General features: G+C 39.2%; 1 protein-coding gene across 4 annotated transcripts in view; it reads right to left on the bottom strand.

Annotated features, from left to right (window-relative positions):
• The window catches only part of NMRK1 (nicotinamide riboside kinase 1), a 56,829-nt gene that overhangs the window by 28,410 nt on the left and 6,010 nt on the right, over positions 1–22,409 (bottom strand). For 3 of the 4 annotated variants that reach the window (XR_005020213.1, XR_005020212.1, XM_036854543.1), the window contains exons 2-7: positions 15,331–15,384; positions 10,888–10,978; positions 10,547–10,595; positions 3,046–3,193; positions 2,895–2,966; positions 2,164–2,270 (exon numbers count right to left, since the gene is read on the bottom strand). Coding sequence is in view for 2 of the 4 variants with exons in the window: in XM_036854543.1 (XP_036710438.1) it covers positions 2,164–2,270; positions 2,895–2,966; positions 3,046–3,193; positions 10,547–10,595; positions 10,888–10,978; positions 15,331–15,359 (496 nt within the window). In the remaining 2 variants the exon portion in view is untranslated. The remainder of the gene's footprint in view (positions 1–2,163; positions 2,271–2,894; positions 2,967–3,045; positions 3,194–10,546; positions 10,596–10,887; positions 10,979–15,330; positions 15,385–22,409) is intronic. The other variant, XM_036854544.1, reaches the window with a different exon arrangement.

Genomic DNA, 22,409 nt, shown 5'->3' on the forward strand with positions numbered 1-22,409 from the left:
TGGTTAGGACTCCAGGTTCAATCCTAGTCCGGGAACTAAGCTCCCACAAGCTGCACAGCATGGCAAAAAAAAAAAAAAAAGAAAGAAAAAGAAATCACTTAAGGGAGTAGTTCTTGAACTTACTTATACATCAGGATCACCTGTGAAGCTTCTTAAACCATGCAGGGGTCTGAGTTCACATGTGTACTGAATCTGAATTCTCCAGGCCCATGAGATATATATTTTTAACAAAACTGGCATAGTCAGTTTGGGATAAAAAGTAGGAGTTATGTAGGTTAAAGGAAAGAAAGGGCCTTCTAGGCAGAAAACTGCAGAGGTAGGGAGGTAAGAGGAACTTTGTCTGTTAAGGAAAAGATGCTCAGTGTGGAAAGGCTACAATGTGGGGAGGCAGGAACAGTATAGAGATGAGATTGTAGAGCTGTGCCTTAGTCTTTAGTGGCCTTGAGGTCTGGCTGTTTGGATTTTATCCTGAAGGGCTGGAGACTCTTTGAAGGTATTTAAGCAAGGTAGGAGCATGGTTGGATTTGCATTTTAGATGGAGAGAGAGAGAGGGGTAGTAAGAAGAAGACATCCCTGCAACCAATGGTCCATGTTGGAAGTGGTGTGGTCAGAATGTCACGAGAGGCTCTGTGGATGGGGAAGAGGGGTTGAACTGGACTGAAGACAGGATCATAATAGCCGCCAGATCATGGAGAGGCCCTGTGTGCTTTCTGTAGCTACCAAAGAGGTCACGAGGCTTCTCACAATATATGCAACTCCCTTTATTCTGAAAAGATACGTCAGTTTTTTGTTTTGTTTTGTTTTTTTTTAATAAATTTATTTTTACTTATTTATTTTTGACTGCACTGGGTCTTCGTTGCTGTGTGTGGGCTTTCTCCAGTTGTGGAGAGCAGGGGCTGCTCAGCAGTTGTGGAGCAGGGGCTTAGCTGCTCTGCAGCATGTGGGGTCTTCCCGGGGCCAGGGCTCAAACCCGTGTCCCCCGCATTGGCAGGCAGACTCTCAACCACTGCGCCACCAGGGAAGTCCCGATACGTCAGTTTTGATTGCTCTACCCCATCCAAAACCCTTCTCTCTCCAGCATCCTGCATCTTCTCCATGTGGTACTCTATATCCCAAGGATCCGTTCTTGGCCCAGGCCCATAGATCCAGATATTTATTTCTAAATCACTGCTTTAAGTCCCTCAGGCATCTCAACTTCATTACGTGCAAAACAGACTCGCATTCCTCCTTGCAAATCTGCGACTCCTTCACTTTTTCCTATTTTCTGAAATAACGCCTGCCAATTCCTAAGCTGTTGTCCTTGCCACCTCAGTTGCCTGCACCATCCATGTCTATCCTATCATGCAGTTCTTCTGAGTACATATGTCCAATATTGCACCCTCTACATCTACCCTTCACATAGCCAGAGGGATCTTACTAAAACAAAAATTTTATATCTACCACATCCTTGTATAAAGCCTCTCTGTAGAGGGCTTCCCACTTTCCTTAGGATAATGAACTAAGTCCTTAACTGGTCTATGGCCTTGCAGGGTTTGGACCCTTCCTGTATCAGCAACATCACCTCTTGCCTTGGCTTTCTCTACCACAACCTTCCTTCTGGTGCCCCCTGGTCTTTTCATGCACCATACCCACCATCTGGGGTAACCTTCTATCTCCCCAAGTTACCTCCCTTTGTCCAGTTAAATCTATCATGTGGTTTAAATATGGCTTCCTGAAGGAAGCCTTCCTGGATTGCTGAGACTTGGGCAGTCCCCCTGAAGCTCAGTGTCACAGTATTCAGCACAGCTAAAAAGGATAATCTTGTGCATCATCCATTTAACATCCATTTTCCTGATAGAATGCTGGTTCAAAAGAGTAGAGACTGAGTCTGCCTTATTTCCCTTGATATCACCAGGGCAGTGCCTTGTACACGGAAGGCATTCAATCAATATTTGTTGAATGAATGACCGTCTAGAAGTTGACAAACTTTGACAAGAGCCATAGAGAGAGAAACAGAAGGCAGGAGAGCCAGTGTGGAAAAGGGGGAGCCCAGAGTGTTCTAGCTTAAAGTGTCCTCTTATAATCTAATACATGAGAAAAATGCCTTCTAAAGTCCTTTCTTTTGTGTACTTTGAGGCAATGACAAGTAAAAAGCCTTCCGTGGAGGGAAAAAAAGGCACTTACCGATTTCCCATGAGATGTTCTCCATTTCTTTTCTGTGCTTTAGATACATGGGCCACACATGGCCCTCAAAGTACCCTGGGGTGTCTGGAGGCTCGTAGATCCTTGTACTATCAAAATACGTAGGAAACTTTATGTTGACATAAACACAATTGATAAAGTAAAATAATGGTCAGGACAACGGGGAAATCACCCAGAGACTGAGTCTAAACAGGATTAAGACTACACTTTTTAGACTCAATGCCAGTTACAAAGACAACACCCAATGGATTTAGTCCCCTGATCTAAAAAATGAACTCTGTAATTCACTGACTACCATTCATAATTATTTTCCCCCCTCTAGTGATTTATAAAAGAAGTGAGAGACAAATATTAATGTAAATAATGATAGAGATACTGATATGTTGTAGTAAGCTTTAATCGGTGTTCTCTGTGGCTGTAGCAGCATACAGGTCCCCTAATTTAAAACCATAATCAACATGGGATTGCTTCATATGAAGATTTAGGAAGGATGAGCCAAATAGCTTGTACAAGAGCCTTTTCTTAGAAAAGTAATTTGCATTACTCCATGTGGGTGACCATTTATGGAAAAAGGTCTTGCTCTTTGTATGAAGAATTGAGGCTTCCCTTGCTTGAAAAATGACATATACACATTGCTCAATAATGCCGTTTCCTTGTTTTTCCTAAAGTTTGTCTTTTGAATTACAATCCACAAAGGCAATTTCAAAACTTACCTCCTCCTCCTCTTACATTCTTCATACGGAATGGTCAGAAAATAGCTTCTATTCCATATAGTGTCAAGGGGCCTAAATTAACAGCATATTTAGTGCACAAAGTTTTTTTCCCCATTCGTTCAGAGTCCATATTAGAGTGGGGAATGCTTACTTGTAATTATAGAGAAGGAAACCTTCGATAATTAAGATGGGAATTTCCTCAGTGTTTCCCCTGTCTGTTGATGCCAGAGGGTGTGCTGCGCTTTCCATCCAGCAGGAAATGGCGGACATCATTTCCTCCATGTTAAGTGCTTCAAGCACTTCAAACAAGCACACAAAAAAATGAAATCAATACAACAAAAGTTTTACGCTGTGGCTTTTTATGATGAGTATAGCCAGTGGTCTATAAATATATAAAATAACACTATTTTATTTACCCTTCAAAACACCTAATTAGGGACTTCCCTGGTGGTCCAGTGGTTAAGAATCTGCCTTCCAATGCAGGGGACACGGGTTCGATCCCTGGTCTGGGAACTAAGATCCCACATGCTACAGGGCAACTGAGTCTGAGCGCTCTAGAGCCTGCGCGCCACAACCAGAGAGCTCACGTGCTGCAACTACTGAGCCCACGTGCTCTAACTAGAGAGGAGCCCGCATGCCACAACTAGAGAGAAGCCCACGCACCACAATGCAGAGCCTGTGTGTCGCAACTAAGAGCCTGTGTGCCGCAGCTAAGACTAAAAAAAACCTAATTAACAAATATTTAGACAAAAAATATAAACTCTAATATTGATAAAGTGTTATGCTTGATATATTTTCATTCTGGAAAATTTTATTTATCTATTTATTTACTTTTGGCTGCATTGGGTCTTTGTTGCTGCACGTGGGCTTTCTCTAGTTGCAGCGAGCGGGGACTACTCTGTTGCGGTGCGTGGGCATCTCATCGCAGTGGCTTCTGTTGTTGCGGAGCACGGGCTCTAGGTGTGTGGGCTTCAGTAGTTGTGGCTCTTGGGCTCTAGAGCGCAGGCTCAGTAGTTGTGGCGCACAGGCTTAGTTGCTCCGCGGCATGTGGGATCTTCCCGGACCAGGGCTCAAACCTGCGTCACCTGCATTGGCAGGCGGATTCTTAACCACTGCGCCACCAGGAAACTCCTGGAAAATTTTAAACATATACAAAAGTAGAGCAGAGTACAATGAACTCCCATGTCCCCATTACCAGCTTTGACAATTATAAACTCATTGCTTTATTTATAACTTCTATTCCCCCTTGACTATATAAAAGTTTAACATTTTTGGATGACAAAATATTTATAAATTAGTTTGAAAGATATGACACACTGGTGAAAATACCTGCAATGTATTTGGCAAAGAATGGATATCTTTAATATATAAAGAGCTCTTACAGATAAATAAGAGGAGGAAAATCATTAAAAGAATTTACAAAGGATACAAGTATGTCACATTCAAATTCTAAAATGTGCATACTTTTAGAGTTTACAGTTGTTAATGCTAGAAAAGTACCCTATAACAGTGATTCTCAAAGCATGCTATCTATGCTAGCAGCATCAGCATCATCTGAGAACTTATTAGAAATACAAATTCTCAGCCCCACTCCAGAATGACTGAACTGAGCCATCTGGTCTTAAAGGTTTTTTAGTGGAAGGTTTTAAAATTATGAATTAATTCATTTAAAAGATATAGAGCTATTAAGATTTTCTCTTTTTTTCTGGTGTTTGTTTTGGTTAATTTGCATTTGGTAAGACTGTCAATTTCATTTAAGTTTTCAAATTTATTTGCATAAAATTCTTCATAATATCCTCATCTTTTTTTTTTTTTTAAAGAACATGAGATGGTATGTATTTTAATTTTATTTATTTATTTATTTATTTATTTATTTATTTATTTATTTATTTATTTATGGCTGTGTTGGGTCTTCATTTCTGTGCGAGGGCTTTCTCTAATTGCTGCAAGTGGGGGCCACTCTTCATCGCGGTGCGCAGGCCTCTCACTGTCGCGGCCTCTCTTGTTGCGGAGCACAGGCTCCAGACACACAGGCTCAGTAATTGTGGCTTACGGGCCTAGTTGCTCCGCGGCATGTGGGATCGTCCCAGACCAGGGCTCGAACCCGTGTCCCCTGCATTGGCAGGCAGATTCTCAACCACTGCGCCACCAGGGAAGCCCCTATCCTCATCTTTTTAATGTTTGTAGGATTTGTAGTGATATTAACCTTTTTGGTTTTGATATATGTAATTTGTGCCTTCTCTATTTTTTTTATTGATCAGTCTTGTTTAATTTTTTTGAGGATCACTCAGATTCTTCAATCTGTAGGTTTATGTCTTATGCCAAATTTGAGATGTTTTACATCATTACTTATTTGAATACTTTTTCAGCACCACACTCCTCCCCTCCTTCTGAGCTTCCAATGATATAAATGTTAGATCTTTCATTATTGTCCCACATTTCTGTTCATTTTTTTTTTTTTGGGCTGCTTTGTGTCTTCATTGCTGCGCGCGGGTTTTCTCTGGTTGCGGCGAGCGGGGGCTACTATTCGTTGCGGTACACAGGATTCTTATTGTGGTAGCTTCTCTTGTTGCAGAGCACAGGCTCTAGGCGCATGGGCTTCAGTAGTTGCAGCACGCAGGCTCAGTGGTTGCGGCATGCAGGCCCTAGAGCATGTGGGCTTCAGTAGTTGTGGCACATGGGCTCAGCAGTTGCAGTGTGAGGGTTCTAGGGCATGTGAGCTTCAGTAGTTGTGACGTGTGGGCTCAACAGTTGTGGCTCGCAGGCTCTAGAGAGCAGGCTCAGTAGTTGTGGTGCATGGGCTTATCTGCTCCGTGGCATGTGGGATCTTCCCGGACCAGGGATTGAACCCTTGGAACCTGCACTGGCAGGTGGATTCTTAACCACTGCACCACCAGGGAAGTCCCTCTGTTCATTTCTTTTCAGTCTACTTTCTCTTGCTTGTTCAGATTGAATAATTTCTATTGTTCTGTCTTGAAGGTCACTGATTCTTTCCTCTGTCATATTTATACTGCTGTTACACCCATCCAGTGAGTTTTAAAATTTCAATTATTGTATCAGTTTTCAGTTCTAAAATTTCTATTTGGTTCTTTTTCACATCTTCTCTTTCTTTGTTGAGGCTTTCTAATTTTTCACTTGATTCAAGAATGGTCACAAATGCTCACTGAAGCCTTTTTATGAATGCTGCTTTAAAATCCTTGTCAGAATTCCAGCATCTGTGTCATCACAGTGTTACTGTCTAATTGTCTTTTCTCATTCAAGTTGAAAGTTGCCTGGTTCTTAATATGACAAATGATTTTTAGTCTCATCCTGGAAATTTTGGGTATTATGCTATGAGGCTCTGGATCCTATTTAATCTTTTTTTTTGCAGGCAGTGTCCCTGTTTAGGTGTAGTGTGCAGGTCCAGGTGGGGTGGATGTTCAGCTGCCTGCTGGGCCTCACCAATACTGAGGTGAGGGGTGACTGTGGGGGGAAAAGAGGAAAGCAGCATGTGGGTGTGGCTTCATTACAGCTCAGTGAGGATAGAAGTTCAGCTCTCAAGTGGGTCCTGCTGACAGTAGTTGACACTGCCTGGTTAAGGAAAGTGGAATGCCAACTAGCACCACCTCACACTGCCTTATTCGGTCTCTTTGCTGCCAGGTAGGTGTGGAAGTTCAGCGCCGTTCGGCACCACTGATATGATCCCTATGACAATGTGGAAAGCCAACTCACCATACCTTGCTGGTGCTGATGGGTCCAAAGGTCTAGCCCTCCATTGGGCCCTGCTAACACCATGAGGGGAGGTTGGTTCTTCCTTTTGTTTGCCTACAGTAATGTGGATATTATCAAAATAATTTTCTATTCTGTTAGGCCACCCTTTTTCTAGTCCTTTGACTATAGGGAACAGGTTTCTTGGGAGTTTTGGGTTGTACCTATTGATGGTTCCATGTTGTACACTTCTCCATCACCAATCACCCCCTTTCAGATACATGAGAGACAGACAAAAAACAAAAAACAAAAAACAAAAAAAACCCAGGAAACTCATAGCTACGTCATTCCTCAAGATCCAAAGTCCCCAGTCAGTCTGCTCTCTTCATCTTTCAGAGTCTTTCCTTTTTGTTGTATTCCATCCATGGTTTTTAGTTGTAAGAGGGAGGAATAGCAAGGAATGGGGCCAAGCCATCTTGGCTGGAACCAGAAGTACCATCAGTTTTAATGTATTTCCACTATCATTCAGTTAAAAATATTTTCTAATTTTTATTGTGATTTATTCTGTGACCCATGGGATATACAGAAGTGTTTTGCTTCAGATAAAATGTGATGATGTCTGGGGGCTTCCCTGGTGGCGCAGTGGTTGAGGATCCGCCTGCCAATGCAGGGGACACGGGTTCGAGCCCTGGTCTGGGAAGATCCCACATGCCGCGGAGCAGTTGGGCCCGTGAGCCACAACTGCTGAGCCTGTGCGTCTGGAGCCTGTGCTCCGCAGCAAGAGAGGCCGCGATAGTGAGAGGCCCGCGCACCGCGATGAAGAGTGACCCCTGCTCGCCGCAACTAGAGGGGGCCCTCGCATAGAAACGAAAACCCAACACAGCCATAAATAAATAAATAAATTAAATTAAATTAAAATTTAAAAAAAATGTGATAATGTCTGGAATTTGCTTCAAAATAATATAGAAGGAGCAGGTGGGTGAGGGTATAGATGAAATATAATTGGCCAAGAGTTCATCATTTTAAAAGCAGGATGGTGAATTCATGAGAGTTCATTATACTTTTCTGCCTTTCTTTGTATATGTTTAAAATTTTCCATAAGAAAAAGTTTTTAAGAATCAGACAAAAGGTACTGATTAATTTTCAAACACTTGGGAATTTAGTATTTACTCTTTTGCTATTGATTTCTAATTCAGTTCTCTGTGATTAGAAGATATCTCTATATTACTTCAATACATTGAAATGTATTAGGACTTGTTCCATGTCCTTGTGTATGCCTTCCATTTTGGTTAATGTTCCATGTATTCTTGAGGAAAAAAATGTGTATTCTGCTGTTGTTGGGTACATGTTCTATATATGTTAGTTTGGTCAAGTTTGTTGTGTTGTTCAAATCTGTTAGACTCATAATTTTTGTCAGTTTGTTCCATAAGTTACTGAGGAAATTGTATTAAAGTCTCCCGCAATAATTATAGATTTGTCTATTTGTCCTCTTAGTTTTGTCAGTTTTTGTTTAATGTATTTTGAGGTCATATTATTAAGTGCATACAAATTTTAGATTGTTTTATATTCCAGTTGAATTGATTCATTGAGCTCTCTTTATCTCTAGTAATACTCTTTGCCTTAAATTTTACTTTGTCTGATATTAGTACAGTTATACTAATTTTCTTTCAGTAGGTATTTGCATGGTATGTCTTTTTGTAGTTTTACTATTTACTTTTCTATATCCTAATGTTTAAATATATCTCTTATAAGGAGCTAATAGCTGGCTTTTAAAAAAAATCCAGTCTGACAACTTTTGAGTATTTCATTTTAGTTAATTTAACTTAATATAGCTACTGATATGTTTGATTTAAGCTATCATTTTACTATCATCTTCTATTTTCCCACCATCCTTTGATATTTTAGTTCTGTTTTTTACTTCTTTTGCATTTATCAGCTATATTTTAATGATTCTACCTACTTATAAATGTGATAGCTATATACTTTATTACTATTGTTATTATTTTTTAAAATATTTAATTTATTTGTGGCAGGCGTGCTCCTTAGTTGCGGCAGGTGAGCTCCTTAGTTGTGGCGTGCAAACTCTTAGTTGAGGCATGCATGTGGGATCTATTTCCCTGAGCAGGGAACGGACCCGGGCCCCCTGCGTTAGGAGTGTGGGGTCTTAACCACTGTGCCACCAGGGAAGTACTGATAGCTATATACTTTAAAACTATTGTTTTGGTAGTTATCACAAAGATTTCAACATTACCTTGACTTACCTTAAATTTGTACATTTACCTAAAAAGTTCAGATTTCTCCTTAAGATAGATTCCTGGAAGTGGGACACTTGAACACATGGCATGAATATTTTACCATCTTTGGGACATGTGCTCAACCTCCTTTCCAGAAAAGGTTGTACCAATTTATATTCCCATCTATAAGTTTTTGTTTTATTTGGCCTATGCCATTACTAATTATTAATGTTTTAAAAATCTGTTTAATAGGTAAGTGAGGAAAAAATAAGTTATAATTCTTTGACTACTTTTCTTTTTTCTTTTTTAAATTTTTTAAAAAATTTGGCCACACTGTACAGTATGCGAGATCTTAGTTCCCCAACCAGGGATCGAACCCGGGTCCTGGCAGTGAAAGCGCCAAGTCCTAATCACTGGACCGCCAGAGAATTTCCTTGACTACTTTTGAGGTTGACTTTTTATTGTACATTTATTAATCATATAACCTTTTGCTTCTGTGAATAACTTATTCACATCATTGGACATTTTTCAATTGGGATATTAGTGTTTTTCTTATCAGTTTGTAAGAACTTATTTAGATTAGGAATAATTCTTCGTCAATTGTTGAAAACAGTTTTTCCTTGTTTAACTCTTACTTTGTAATAATCTTCCTTAATAACCTTTAGAAAAGGGGGAGAGAAGAAAAAAATATCCTGGCTGCAGCTCAAGACGCAAGAATAGATAGCCAGGGCTTCCCTGGTGGCGCAGTGGTTGAGAATCTGCCTGCCAATGCAGGGGACACGGGTTCGAGCCCTGGTCTGGGAAGATCCCACATGCCGCGGAGCAACTGGGCCCGTGAGCCACAACTACTGAGACTGCGCGTCTGGAGCCTGTGCGCCGCAACAAGAGAGGCCGCGATAGTGAGAGGCCCGCGCACCGCGATGAAAAGTGGCCCCCACTTGCCGCAACTAGAGAAAGCCCTCGCGCAGAAACAGAAACGAAGACCCAACACAGCCAAAAATTAAAATAAATAAATAAATAATTTAAAAAAAAAAAAAAAAGAATAGATAGCCAGTCAAGGATTTTGCCTCTCTTAAAACTATCATGTTTCTGTAAGAACTGATTACACAACATTTTTCCTCCAAGGTTATCAAAGTTAAAAATAAAGAACAAATTTTATGGCTCTTTAAGAGAGCTCTCTCTATTGCTAGTTTTGCATAAGCACTCAGTGATCATCTTGTTAATTATAAATGTTGATAAGACCATTAAATATAGTTTACTAGTATGACATTCCTTTACAGGTCTATATAGATGTTTTTCTGATGGACTTTACTCCGCTGGCTTCAAAGCAGTGTTAGACTGGGCAAGAGGGTAAAGTGAATCCATCTAAAAAATATTCATTATTCTTTTAGAGCAGTGAAAAGACTCAGTACCTTGGTCACTGAGAAAGTAAGCTCAGAAGATAGATAGCCCTAAAGTTTGCTACAAGCAAGAGGAGTACACTAACAGAGGCCCACCTTACCCTACCTTCAAAAGAAAAATTTATTTTCCAATGTTTTCAGTTTTAACTATAAAAGTGGGGAAAAGGTTTCATTTATTTAAATAGCTGAACATAAATCAGAAACCCTTACAAAAGCACAGCAACATAATTTAAACTTATTTTGAGACTCTCTTCAGAGATAGCAAAGTTATTTGGGTTTGAAAAAAGAAACAAACATTATTGCATAATGTTTTGTAAGCTCATTTACTTACCATCATACTGAAGAAATCCATTTTCATCTGTCTCTATCTCAGACTCTGGCTGGAAAAATAAAGTACCCATAAAAACTGTGCAGTGCAGAAATAATACAATCATAGAATGAAGAGTTGATAAACCTTTATTTTAACAAATGCTTTGGATGGTAAGGATAAATAAAATCAAAGATTAGCTCCCATAAGTGTGCCATCTAGTGGAGAACTAACACTACTGCATTGAGCCTCCCTTCACTACAAAAGCTCAATCACTCAGCAAACGCTTTTGGATGTAATGCAATTAACTTTGCTACTATAACTTCTTTTGGTTAAATAAATTATCTGAGAAGTTTTATAGATACCTTAAAGAAATTATCCTGAGATATGATACTGCAGTTTGGAAGGCGTTTCTGCAAATTCTTAGCCAGTGTTGTCTTCCCACCATTTGTCACACTGAACAACAAAAAAAGAAAACAAAGAAAGAAAATACCAAGAAAGAGGATGCATTAAAAGAACATAAAACATTTTAAATTGATCTTAGAAAAAGGATATTTAAAACAATATGTAATATCTAAGAAAAAATTATTTCTTTCATAGATAGGACTTTGTTGGCAAAAATCATAGGCTCAAGCAGATCTGATGCAACAAATGATAAGAAATAAGCTGGAAAGGATGGAGCAGAAAGGTAACTAATATTGGGCAAGTGAACTGCATAATATTAAGACTTAAATTACAGCTATTGTATTGGAAGCAAAAGGATTTTTTGTCTATGCTGAAACATTCACAAGGTTCACATGCCACACAGAGAATATGAGTAGCACACTTTAGTGCAAGTATATAAAACTGCACTTGGTCACTGGGATTTTGTTTCAATGCACAGTGAAGAAAAATGGAGGACTGGCTTATTACAAGCCCACCTATCATGACTTTTCATCTCCTTTGGAATGCCTCCTTTTCCCCAATCTCTCTCCACTTTGGCGCTGGTTGGGAGGTCCATTGTAGCTTATCACATCCTGTCAGTTACTTGTCCCCTCTGGCTGGACTGTGACATCAAGGAGAATGGCGACCCTGACCAACTCCTCTGTGTATGTATCTAGTTTTCCAGTACCCAGAACCACGCATAGTTTGGGGGAAGCCCTTCTCCACTCAGTCACTCAAAGAGTTTTTTTTTTAAATCTGGGGCTTATGTACTTCCAAAGAGTCTATGGACAGATTCGGGGTCTTTGTGAACTTGGAAGATATTATATCTTTATTTTCAATAAATTCTAACAGAATTTTGGCATTTCCTTTAATTAAAATATAAGTCACTAGCAACAGTATTATTAATAGTACCTGTGGCTTTTTCACCAACAGAAATCACAGACAGGTATTTTCATATCATGTTGCACTTGGGGAAGATATCTTGAAGTATCACTGACACTCTATTACTTCAAATTTACAGCAGCTTTTAGACTCACCACAGGACACTGTTATTTAGTGAGTTAACAAAGAAGCATGTGTATCATAATGCTACAAATTTGCTTTTAAAAATATTTTTATAACTATATTATTATCATAACTGGTTTCCTTTGTATTTCTGTATTTTATTTTGTGCATTTAAAACCACTACTCGGAGAAAGCAAGACTTCATCATACCACCAAATGTCTACAGCACAAAAAACTTCTGACTGCACATGAATTGTGCTTATTCTGAGGTAAGATGAATTGCAGTATGTTTATAATCTAGAAAGGGGAAAGGAACTAATACTTATTCATCAAAATTGTTTATTGGATATAATTCAATTATTAGCCAAATATCTTACACCTACAAAGTATTAATAGAAGAAACTTGATTCACACTTTTTTTGGTTTTTTTGGGATTTTTTTGTTTGTTTTGTTTTTTCTGTTTAACCTTAGATCACACAATTGGGTAGGATATGGGCAATCTCCTTCAAAATGGAAAAGTGGGTGGGTATTACCCTATGCACTGAGAAAATACTGTTAGGAGAATTTTTTTCCCCCTTTACTGAAAATGTCTGTAATCCATGTTGAATGCCCATAGTTCGATTATTGAATTTTGGTTTAAAATACACAGTAAACAGGGATAACTTTATTACAGTATGAGCAACCTGGCTAGAAAATGTATCATTTTCTAGACTTACCTCTTTAGTTAAGATCATGCAATTGAACCAACAGTAATTAGATCCCTTCTCACTGACTTAGCTAGAGCCAATGAGAAATAAGCACCCCATTTTTGTAGACTTAGTAGAGATGGACCAGCTAGAAGGCAGTCCAGGTCAGAAAGATGAGGGAGGGGGAAAAGTATGTAACAAGTCTGAGCCTAGGACCTGTAATTAGACTGCCACCATCCAGGTCAGGTGACACCTTAAGACTCAACCCTTCTCCTTCAGCATGCTCATACCCACCATGCACCAGCAGGCTCACAGCTTCATGCATGTGCTCTCCAACCCTGGGGCCAGAGTGTCCAGACAGGAGCATGTTCTATCCTGGGGACTAGGGAAGGAAATGGGGGACTCCTTGGGCCCACTTGCTCCTTTGTTCATAACACTCAAATAAATGCACAACTCCTAGTCCATTTGTTTTCTATGTGACAGGTGAAAAGAGAGGTCACTGTATTTGGAACATGGTATTTGGGAAGGAAGAAGTTAAAAAGGCTGTCTGTAATTACTCCAACAAGTGGAGAATCCATTCTGCAATCCATTCGTCCAAGGTAGATAATAATTTTCCCATTGTCCAGTTGAGGAAAGGGTTGAAAAGCTGTATTCTCATAAAACTTTCTCAAGGTAACAACTAGCAAGTAATGGAGATGAGATACGAAGTCCAACTCTAACACCCATGGAGTTTACATTTTTTAACATTAAGGAAGGAACTTTGCAAGAATCTGATGAAAGTTATAAAATCTTTCCCCAGAAAAATGAACATCTTCACACATGCATTAAGTTTTCAGGAGGTTCATGGATGCCACTTGAATCCTCTGGAACCTTTACTATTCCTTGCAGTCTCAACTGAATATTTAGTTCATAGGGAAGCAAGTGGTAAGTACATGAGAGAGATACAGCACAGTGAGTTTGGAGAAAGGAAGCAGGAACTGCAGCTGAGTCTGGCAGGGGCTTTGCAGAAGCAGCAGCACTAAAATGAAATCCTGGCACTTGCTGAGGGAGAGATAGTGAAGAGAGGCTTTCTTAGGAAGTTATGCATAGAACCAAATGCACGTGGCAAGAAAGCATGACACAGATTTCTAGACAGAGGGCATTATACTGGAATATTGAGATGAGAGGAATTTATTCACACACGTGCAGAATAGAAGTCGGATTGGATTCTGTAGTGGACCTGGTAGTGGCCTCCCCAGGTTCCACCCCTGTTTCCAAGGTCTGGTTGGGATTGACCCTGCTCTCAACTCCAGAGCAGGGACCCAATGGCCTAAACCAATCAAGGCAATCCCCTCGCTTTTGCCACAGTTAACTGGCTATGTGACCCAGGTGGTCCTGTCAAAGACCCTTGACCTAGGGGAAGCAAAGCACTTTTTTCCCCCTAGTGACAGGCTAAGAAGAAGCATGAGGTCCCAGGAGCTGCTAGTAGTCCCTTGCGACCAAAAAATGGAGCCAACTTTAGGATGAATCCAAAAGGAGGAAGACACAGAGAAGAGGCAGAGAGAAACGGAGTCTTTGGTGACACCACTAAGCTCCTGTATCAAATCTTTCCTGTACCCTGCCTATCTGCCCATCCCTGAAGCTAATACATGTTATTATTTTTGGATGGTCCTCATATATCAGGAAATTTAGATTGCATTTTAAATAATTGGGAACCACTGAATACTGTTCATCAGGTGAGAGAAAATTTAAAAATTCTGTTTGAAGATTAAACTGGTAGAGGTATGTAGGAAAGATTAAGAGGAAGAGATTGGAATTAGGGAATGAGGGCTTGAATTAGGATGGTGGCAGTGAGTGTGGAAAGGAAAAGATGGACGAGAAGCAACGCAGAGAAAAACTGAACTTGGTTCTGATTAGATGGGAGCAAGTCAAGGCAGAGTTCCAGCATTTAATTCATTCAATGTTACTTCTAATAGATTACTTACTATAGTTATGTAATGCAATAATACGATGATCTCCCCCAAATTATAAACTTTTAATTTCAATAGTCTTAAATATTTTACTAACTAGACTACACATAATGTGAAAGGACTCAGAAGAAAGATGAACATAATACACTAACAAAACAAATAATGTCCTTTTAAGTTGCTATTGTCTTATTTGAATGCCCACTTCTTGGTACCATGGGTAGGGTGACCATATAATTTAGGACACTTCTGAGAGGGAGAGGGGTGAATGATTAATAATTATGCCAGGGAAATAAGGACTACCTCAAGATGAAAAGTATGGGGAAAAGGGGTAGAGGTGAGGTGGTTCCTTATTCCACATGTCCAAAGCTGGGCATAACTGGCAAGAAATGATAGACTTTCTCCTATGTCACACTGGAGGAGCAGCCACATGGAGAACGATAAATCACCCTAAACCAATGTAGCATCAGATCAGGCCTTGCCTCTGGTGTCAGCTTTAGAAAACAAACAGTAAAGCAGGTAAACTTTGTGTACCGACTCCCCTGTTTCTGTTTATAGGAATCTCTCTCGTCTCCTGTTGGCATTTACGTAGCCGATGCTCCACTGTTTTAAATTCAAGTGTCCTGTTCTCTTTTCTGGGACTCAGGAATCCTTCTCACTGCTTCTCCTTTCCCCACCACATCCACATGGAAACACCCTTTGGACATCCTGAGTATCTCGATCAATTGTTTGTAGCAAAATTACTCACCCACCGATTCCAATGACAAATGTTTTCATAATTAGCTTTGAAAATCACGTCTTCCTAAAATTAAAAAAAAAAAATCGAAGGCACATCACTTAGGTGTCTAAAGAGATAAGAGTCCTAACTTACAAGGGCCAGCTGAGGGGGAAAGATGTCAGTGATCTTTGGGTTAGCCCCCTAGGATTACCCACATTCTGTGGGAAAGCTTCACACTATACTGGCTTCTCTCTGCCACAGTCTCCTGCTACGTGCCAACAGCTGGCAGTGCTCAGGGCCTGTAAGCAAGTCAAGTGAACTAAAAGGGCCCCCACGGCCAAGCATACATCCTTGAGGGTCTGTTTTCAAGGGCATGGAAGAGTTGCTGAGCCACAAGGCACACTACAGAGTTTCATGCTCCCCTCAGGCAGGTGGCCTGTCACCTGCATGACTCAGTCACCCAGGGATGACCCATTACCCCCAAGGCAGAGAAGTGGCAGAGATGGCCTCTCTCTCCTTCTGAAATGAGGAGACAGTCACTGCTGGCCAGAGGCAAGAGGAAGTGAATTCGCTTTAAGTATGCTATTTCCTCACCCTAGGGCCAGGGTAGACAAACTTTCAAAAATGAGCCAGTTAGTAAATCTTTGAGGCTTTACGGGCCAAGAGACAAAATCAAGATTATTATGTAATAATCTCATTATAATATAATATTATATTATTTTCTCTTTCTGACTTACTTCACTCTGTATTACAGACTCTAGGCCCATCCACCTCACTACAAATAATTTCGTTTCTTTTTATGGCTGAGTAATATTCCATTGTGTATATGTGTCACATCTTCTTTATCCATTCGTCTTATAATATAATATAATAATAATATTATTATTATTACTTATATAATAAGAGAGAAAACATTTCCATAAACTTTCTGATGGAGGTCAAAACATAATAATAATTGAGTACAATTCTTTTTTTTTTCCGTAATGCATGTCTACAAATGAGAAGAATAGAATTCCTTTTCTATTGGGATAACATTTCATTTATTGGATATCAGAGTGAGCATCCCCTATTACAAAATGGACTGCAGGTGTTCAGGCAGAGGGCCAGGTTTTATTTTTTTTAATTTTTTATTGTAAAAAAATTTTTTTTAATATTTATTTATTTATTTATTATTTGGTTGTGCCAGGTCTTAGTTGCAGCATGCGGGCTCCTTAGTTGCAGCATGCATGTGGGATCTAGTTCCTTGACCAGGGATCGAACTCAGGCCCCCTGCATTGGGGGTGCAGAGTCTTTTTTTTTTTTTCTTAACATCTTTATTGGAATATAATTGCTTTACAATGGTGTTTTAGTTTCTGCTTTATAACAAAGTGAATCAGCTATATATATACACATATCCCCATATCTCCTCCCTCTTCTATCTCCGTCCCACCCTCCCTATCCCATCCCTCTAGGTGGTCACAAAGCACCGAGCTGATCTCCCTGTGCTATGCGGCTGCTTCCCACTAGCTATATATTTTACATTTGGTAGTATATATAAGTCCATGACACTCTCTCACTTCATTCCAACTTACCCTTCCCCCTCCCCGTGTCCTCAAGTCCATTCTCTACATCTGTGTCTTTATTCCTGTCCTGCCCACAGCTTCTTCAGAACCATTTTTTTTTTTAAGATTCCATATATATGTGTTAGCATACGGTATTTGTTTTTTTCTTTCTGACTTACTTCACTCTGTATTACAGACTCTAGGTCCATCCACTTCACTACAAATAACTTCGTTTCTTTTTATGGCTGAGTAATATTCCATTGCATATATGTGTCACATCTTCTTTATCCATTCATCTGTCAATGGACACTTAGGTTGCTTCCATGTCCTGGCTATTGTAAATAGAGCTGCAATGAACGTTGTGATACATGACTCTTTTTGAATTATGGTTTTCTCAGGGTATATGCCCACTAGTGGGATTGCTGGGTCGTATGGTAGTTCTATTTTTAGTTTTTAAGGAACCTCCATACTGTTCTCCATAGTGGCTGTATCAATTTACATTCCCACCAACAGTGCAAGAGGGTTCCCTTTTCTCCACACCCTCTCCAGCATTTCTTGTTTGTAGATTTTTTGATGATGGCCATTCTGACTGCTGTGAGGTGATACCTCATTGTAGTTTTGATTTGCATTTCTCTAATGATTAATGATGTTGAGTATCCTTTCATGTGTTTGCTGGCAATCTGTGTATCTTCTTTGGAGAAATGTCTACTTAGGTCTTCTGCCCACTTTTGGATTGGGTTGTATGTTTTTTTGATAATGAGCTGCATGAGCTGCTTGTAAATTTTGGAGATTAATCCTTTGTCAGTTGCTTCATTTGCAAATATTTTCTCCCATTCTGAGGGCTGTCTTTTCGTCTTGTTTATGGTTTCCTTTGCTGTGCAAAAGCTCTTAAGTTTCATTAGGTCCCATATGTTTATTTTTGTTTTTATTTCCATTTCTCTAGGAGGTGGGTCAAAAAGGATCTTGTTGTCATTTATGTCATGGAGTGTTCTGCCTATGTTTTCCTCTAAGAGTTTTATAGTGTCTGGCCTTACATTTAGGTCTTTAATCCATTTTGAGTTTATTTTTGTGTATGGTGTTAGGGAGTGTTGTAGCTTCATTTTTTTACATGTAGCTGTCCAGTTTTCCCAGCACCACTTATTGAAGAGACTGTCTTTTCTCCACTGTGTATTCTTGCCTCCTTTATCAAAGATAAGGTGACCATATGTGCGTGGGTTTATCTCTGGGCTTTCTATCCTGTTCCATTGATCTATATTTCTGTTTTTGTGTCAGTACCATACTGTCTTGATTACTGTAGCTTTGTAGTATAGTCTGAGGTCAGGGAGTCTGATTCCTCCAGCTCCATTTTTCTTTCTCAAGATTGCTTTGGCTATTCGGGGTCTTTTGTGTTTCCATACAAATTGTGAAATTTTTTGTTCTAGTTCTGTGAAAAATGCCAGTGGTAGTTTGATAGGGATTGCACTAAATCAGCAGATTGCTTTGGGTAGTACAGTCATTTTCACAATGTTGATTCTTCCAATCCAAAAACATGGTATGTCTCTCCATCTGTTTGTATCATCTTTAATTTCTTTCATCAGTGTCTTATAGTTTTCTGCATACAGGTCTTTTGTCTCCTTAGGTAGGTTTATTCCTAGGTATTTTATTCTTTTTGTTGCAATGGCAAATGTGAGTGTTTCCTTAATTTCTCTTTCAGATTTTTCATCATTAATATATAGGAATACAAGAGATTTATGTGCATTAATTTTGTATCCTGCTACTTTACCAGATTCGTTGATTAGCTCTAGTAGTTTGCTGGTAGCATCTTTAGGATTCTCATGTATAGTGTCATGTCATCTGCAAACAGTGACAGCTTTACTTCTTCTTTTCTGATTCGGATTCATTTCTTTTTCTTCTCTGATTGTTGTGGCTAAAACTTCCAAAACTATGTTGAATAACAGTGGTGAGAGTGGACAACCTTGTCTTGTTCTTGATCTTAGTGGAAATGGTTTCAGGTTTTCACCATTGAGAACGATGTTGGTTGTGGCTTTGTCATATATGGCCTTTATTATGTTGAAGTTAAGTTCCCTCTATGCCTACTTTCTGGAGGGTTTTTATCATAAATGGGTGTTGAATTTTGTCGAAAGCTTTTTCTGCACCTATTGAGATGATCATATGGTTTTTCTGCTTCAATTTGTTAATATGGTATATCACATTGATTGATTTGCGTATATTGAAGAATCCTTGCATTCCTGGGATAGACCTCACTTGATCATGGTGTATGATCCTTTTCATGTGCTGTTGGATTCTGTTTGCTAGTATTTTGTTGAGGATTTTTGCATCTATGTTCATCAGTGATATTGGCCTGTAGTTTTCTTTCTTTGTGACATCTTTGTCTTGTGTTGGTATCAGGGTGATGGTGGCCTTGTGGAATGAGTTTGGGAGTGTTCCTCCCTCTGGTATATTTTGGAAGAACTTGAGAAGGATAGGTGTTGGCTCATCTCTAAATGTTTGAAGAATCCACCTGTGAAGCCATCTGGTCCTGGACTTTTGTTTCTTGGAAGATTTTTAATCACAGTCTCAATTTCAGTGCTTGTGATTGGTCTGTTTATATTTTCTATTTCTTCCTGGTTCACTCTTGGAAGGTTGTGCTTTTCTGAGAATTTGTCCATTTCTTACAGGTTGTCCATTTTACTGGCATATAGTTGCTTGTAGTAATCTCTCATGATCCTTTGTATTTCTGCAGTGTCAGTTGTTACTTCTCCTTTTTCATTTCTAATTCTATTGATTTGAGTCTTCTCCCTTTTTTTCTCGATGAGTCTGGCTAATGGCTTATCAGTTTTTTTTAATCATCTCAAAGAATCAGCTTTTAATTTTATTGATCTTTTCTATTGTTTCCTTCATTTCTTTTTCATTTATTTCTGATCTGATCTTTATGATTCCTTTCCTTCTGCTACCTTTGAGGTATTTTGTTCTTCTTTCTCTAACTGCTTTAGCTGTAAGGTTAGGTTGTTTATTTGACATGTTTCTTGTTTCTTGAGGTAGGACTGTATTGCTCTAAACTTCCCTCTTAGAACTGCTTTTGCTGCATCCCATAGGTTTTGGGTCGTCGTGTTTTCATTGTCATTTGTTTCTAGGTAGTTTTTGATTTCCTCTTTGATTTCTTCAGTGATCTCTTGGTTATTTACTAGTGTATTGTTTAGCCTCCATGTGTTTGTATTTTTTACAGATTTTTTCCTGTAATTGATATCTAGTCTCATAGTGTTGTGGTCGGAAAAGATACTTGATACGATTTCAATTTTCTTAAATTTACCAAGGCTTGATTTGTGACCCAAGATATGATCTATCCTGGAGAATGGCCCATGAGCACTTGAGAAGAAAGTGTATTCTGTTGTTTTGGGATGGAATGTCTTATAAATATCAATTAAGTCCATCTTGTTTAATGTATCATTTAAAGTTTGTGTTTCCTCATTTATTTTCATTTTGGATGATCTGTCCATTGGTGAAAGCGGGGTGTTAAAGTTCCCTACTATGATTGTGTTACTGTTGATTTCCCCTTTTATGGCTGTTAGCATTTGCCTTATGTATTGAGGTGCTCCTATGTTGGGTGCATAAATATTTATAATTGTTATATCTTCTCCTTGGATCAATCCCTTGATCATTACATAGTGTCCTTCTTTGTCTCTTGTAATAGTCTTTATTTTAAAGTCTGTTTTGCCTGATATGAGAATTGCTACTCCAGCTTTCTTTTGATTTCCATTTGCATGGAATATCTTTTTCCATCCCCTCACTTTCAGTCTATATGTGTCCCTAGGTCTGAAGTGGGTCTCTTGCAGACCGCATATATGCGGGTCTTGTTATTGTATCCATTCAGCCAGTCTACGTCTTTTGGTTGGACCATTTAATCCATTTACATTTAAGGTAGTTATTGATATGTATGTTCCTATTACCATTTTCTTAATTGTTTTGGGTTTGTTATTGTAGGTCTTTTCCTTCTCTTGTGTTTTGTACCTTAAGAAGTTCCTTTAGCATTTGTTGTAAAGGTGGCTTGGTGGTGCTGAATTCTCTTAGCTTTTGCCTCTCTGTAAAGGTTTTAATTTCTCTGTCGAATCTGAATGAGATCCTTGCTGGGTAGAGTAATCTTGGTTGTAGGTTTTTCCCTTTCATCACTTTAAATATGTCTGCCACTCCCTTCTGGCCTACAGTTTCTGCTGAAAGACTGGCTGTTAATCTTAAGGGGATTCCCTTGTATGTTATTTATTGTTTTTCCCTTGCTGTTTTTAATATTTTTGCTTTATATTTAATTTTTGATAGTTTGATTAATATGTGTCTTGGCATGTTTCTTCTTGGATTTATCCTGTATGGGATTCTCTGTGCTTCCTGGACTTGATTGACTGTTTCCTTTCCCATATTAGGGAAGTTTTCAACTATAATCTCTTCAAATATTTTCTCAGTTCCTTTCTTTTTCTCTTCTTCTTCTGGGACCCATATTATTTGACGTTGGTGCGTTTAATGTTGTCCCAGAGGTCTCCGAGACTGTCCTCAATTCTTTTCATTCTTTTTTCTTTATTCTGCTCTGTGGTAGTTATTTCCACTGTTTTGTCTTCCAGGTCACTTATCTGTTCTTCTGCCTCAGTTATTCTGCTATTGATTCCTTCTAGAGAATTTTAAATTTCATTTATTGTGTTGTTCGTCATTGTTTGTTTGCCCTGTAGTTCTTCTACGTCCTTGTTAAACGTTTCTTGTATTTTCTCCGTTCTATTTCCAATATTTTGGATCCTCTTTACTATCATTACTCTGAATTCTTTTTCAGGTAGACTGCCTATTTCCTCTTCATTTGTTTGGTCTCGTGGGTTTTTACCTTGCTCCTTCATTTGCGGTGTGTTTCTCTGTCTTCTCATTTTGCTTAACTTACTGTGTTTGGGGTCTCTTTTTCGCAGGCTGCAGGTTTGTAGTTCCCGTTGTTTTTGGTGTCTGCCCCCAGTGGCTAAAGTTGGTTCAGTGGGTTGTGTAGGCTTCCTGGTGGAGGGGACTAGTGCCTGTGTTCAGGTGGATGAGGTTGGATCTTGTCTTTCTGGTGAGCAGGACCACATCTGGTGGTGTTTTAGGGTGTCTGTGACTTTATTATGATTTTAGGCAGCCTCTCTGCTAATGGGTGGGGTTGTGTTCCTGTCTTGCTCATTGTTTGGCTTAGGGTGTCCAGCACTCTAGCTTGCCGGTCGTTGAGTGGGGCTGGGTCTTAGTATTGAGATAGAGATCTCTGGGAGAGCTTTTGGTGTTTGATATTACGTGGAGCTGGGAGGTCTCTGGTGGACCAGTGTCCTGAACTTGGCTCTCCCACCTCAGAGGCAGAGGCCTGACACCCGACTGGAGCACCAAGACCCTGTCAGCCACACCGCTCAGAAGAAAAGGGAGAAAAAAAAAAAGAAAGAAAAAAATAAATAAAATAAAATAAAGTTATTAAAATAAAAAATAAAAAATAATTATTAAAAATTTAAAAAATTAAAAAGTAATTGAAAAAAAGAAAGAAAGAAAGAAGAGAGCAACCAAACCAAAAAACAAATTGACCAATTATAACAAGTGCTAAAAAGT

This window comes from Balaenoptera musculus, chromosome 6 (assembly GCF_009873245.2).
Source record: "Balaenoptera musculus isolate JJ_BM4_2016_0621 chromosome 6, mBalMus1.pri.v3, whole genome shotgun sequence".
Classification (NCBI taxonomy): Eukaryota; Metazoa; Chordata; class Mammalia; order Artiodactyla; family Balaenopteridae; genus Balaenoptera; species Balaenoptera musculus.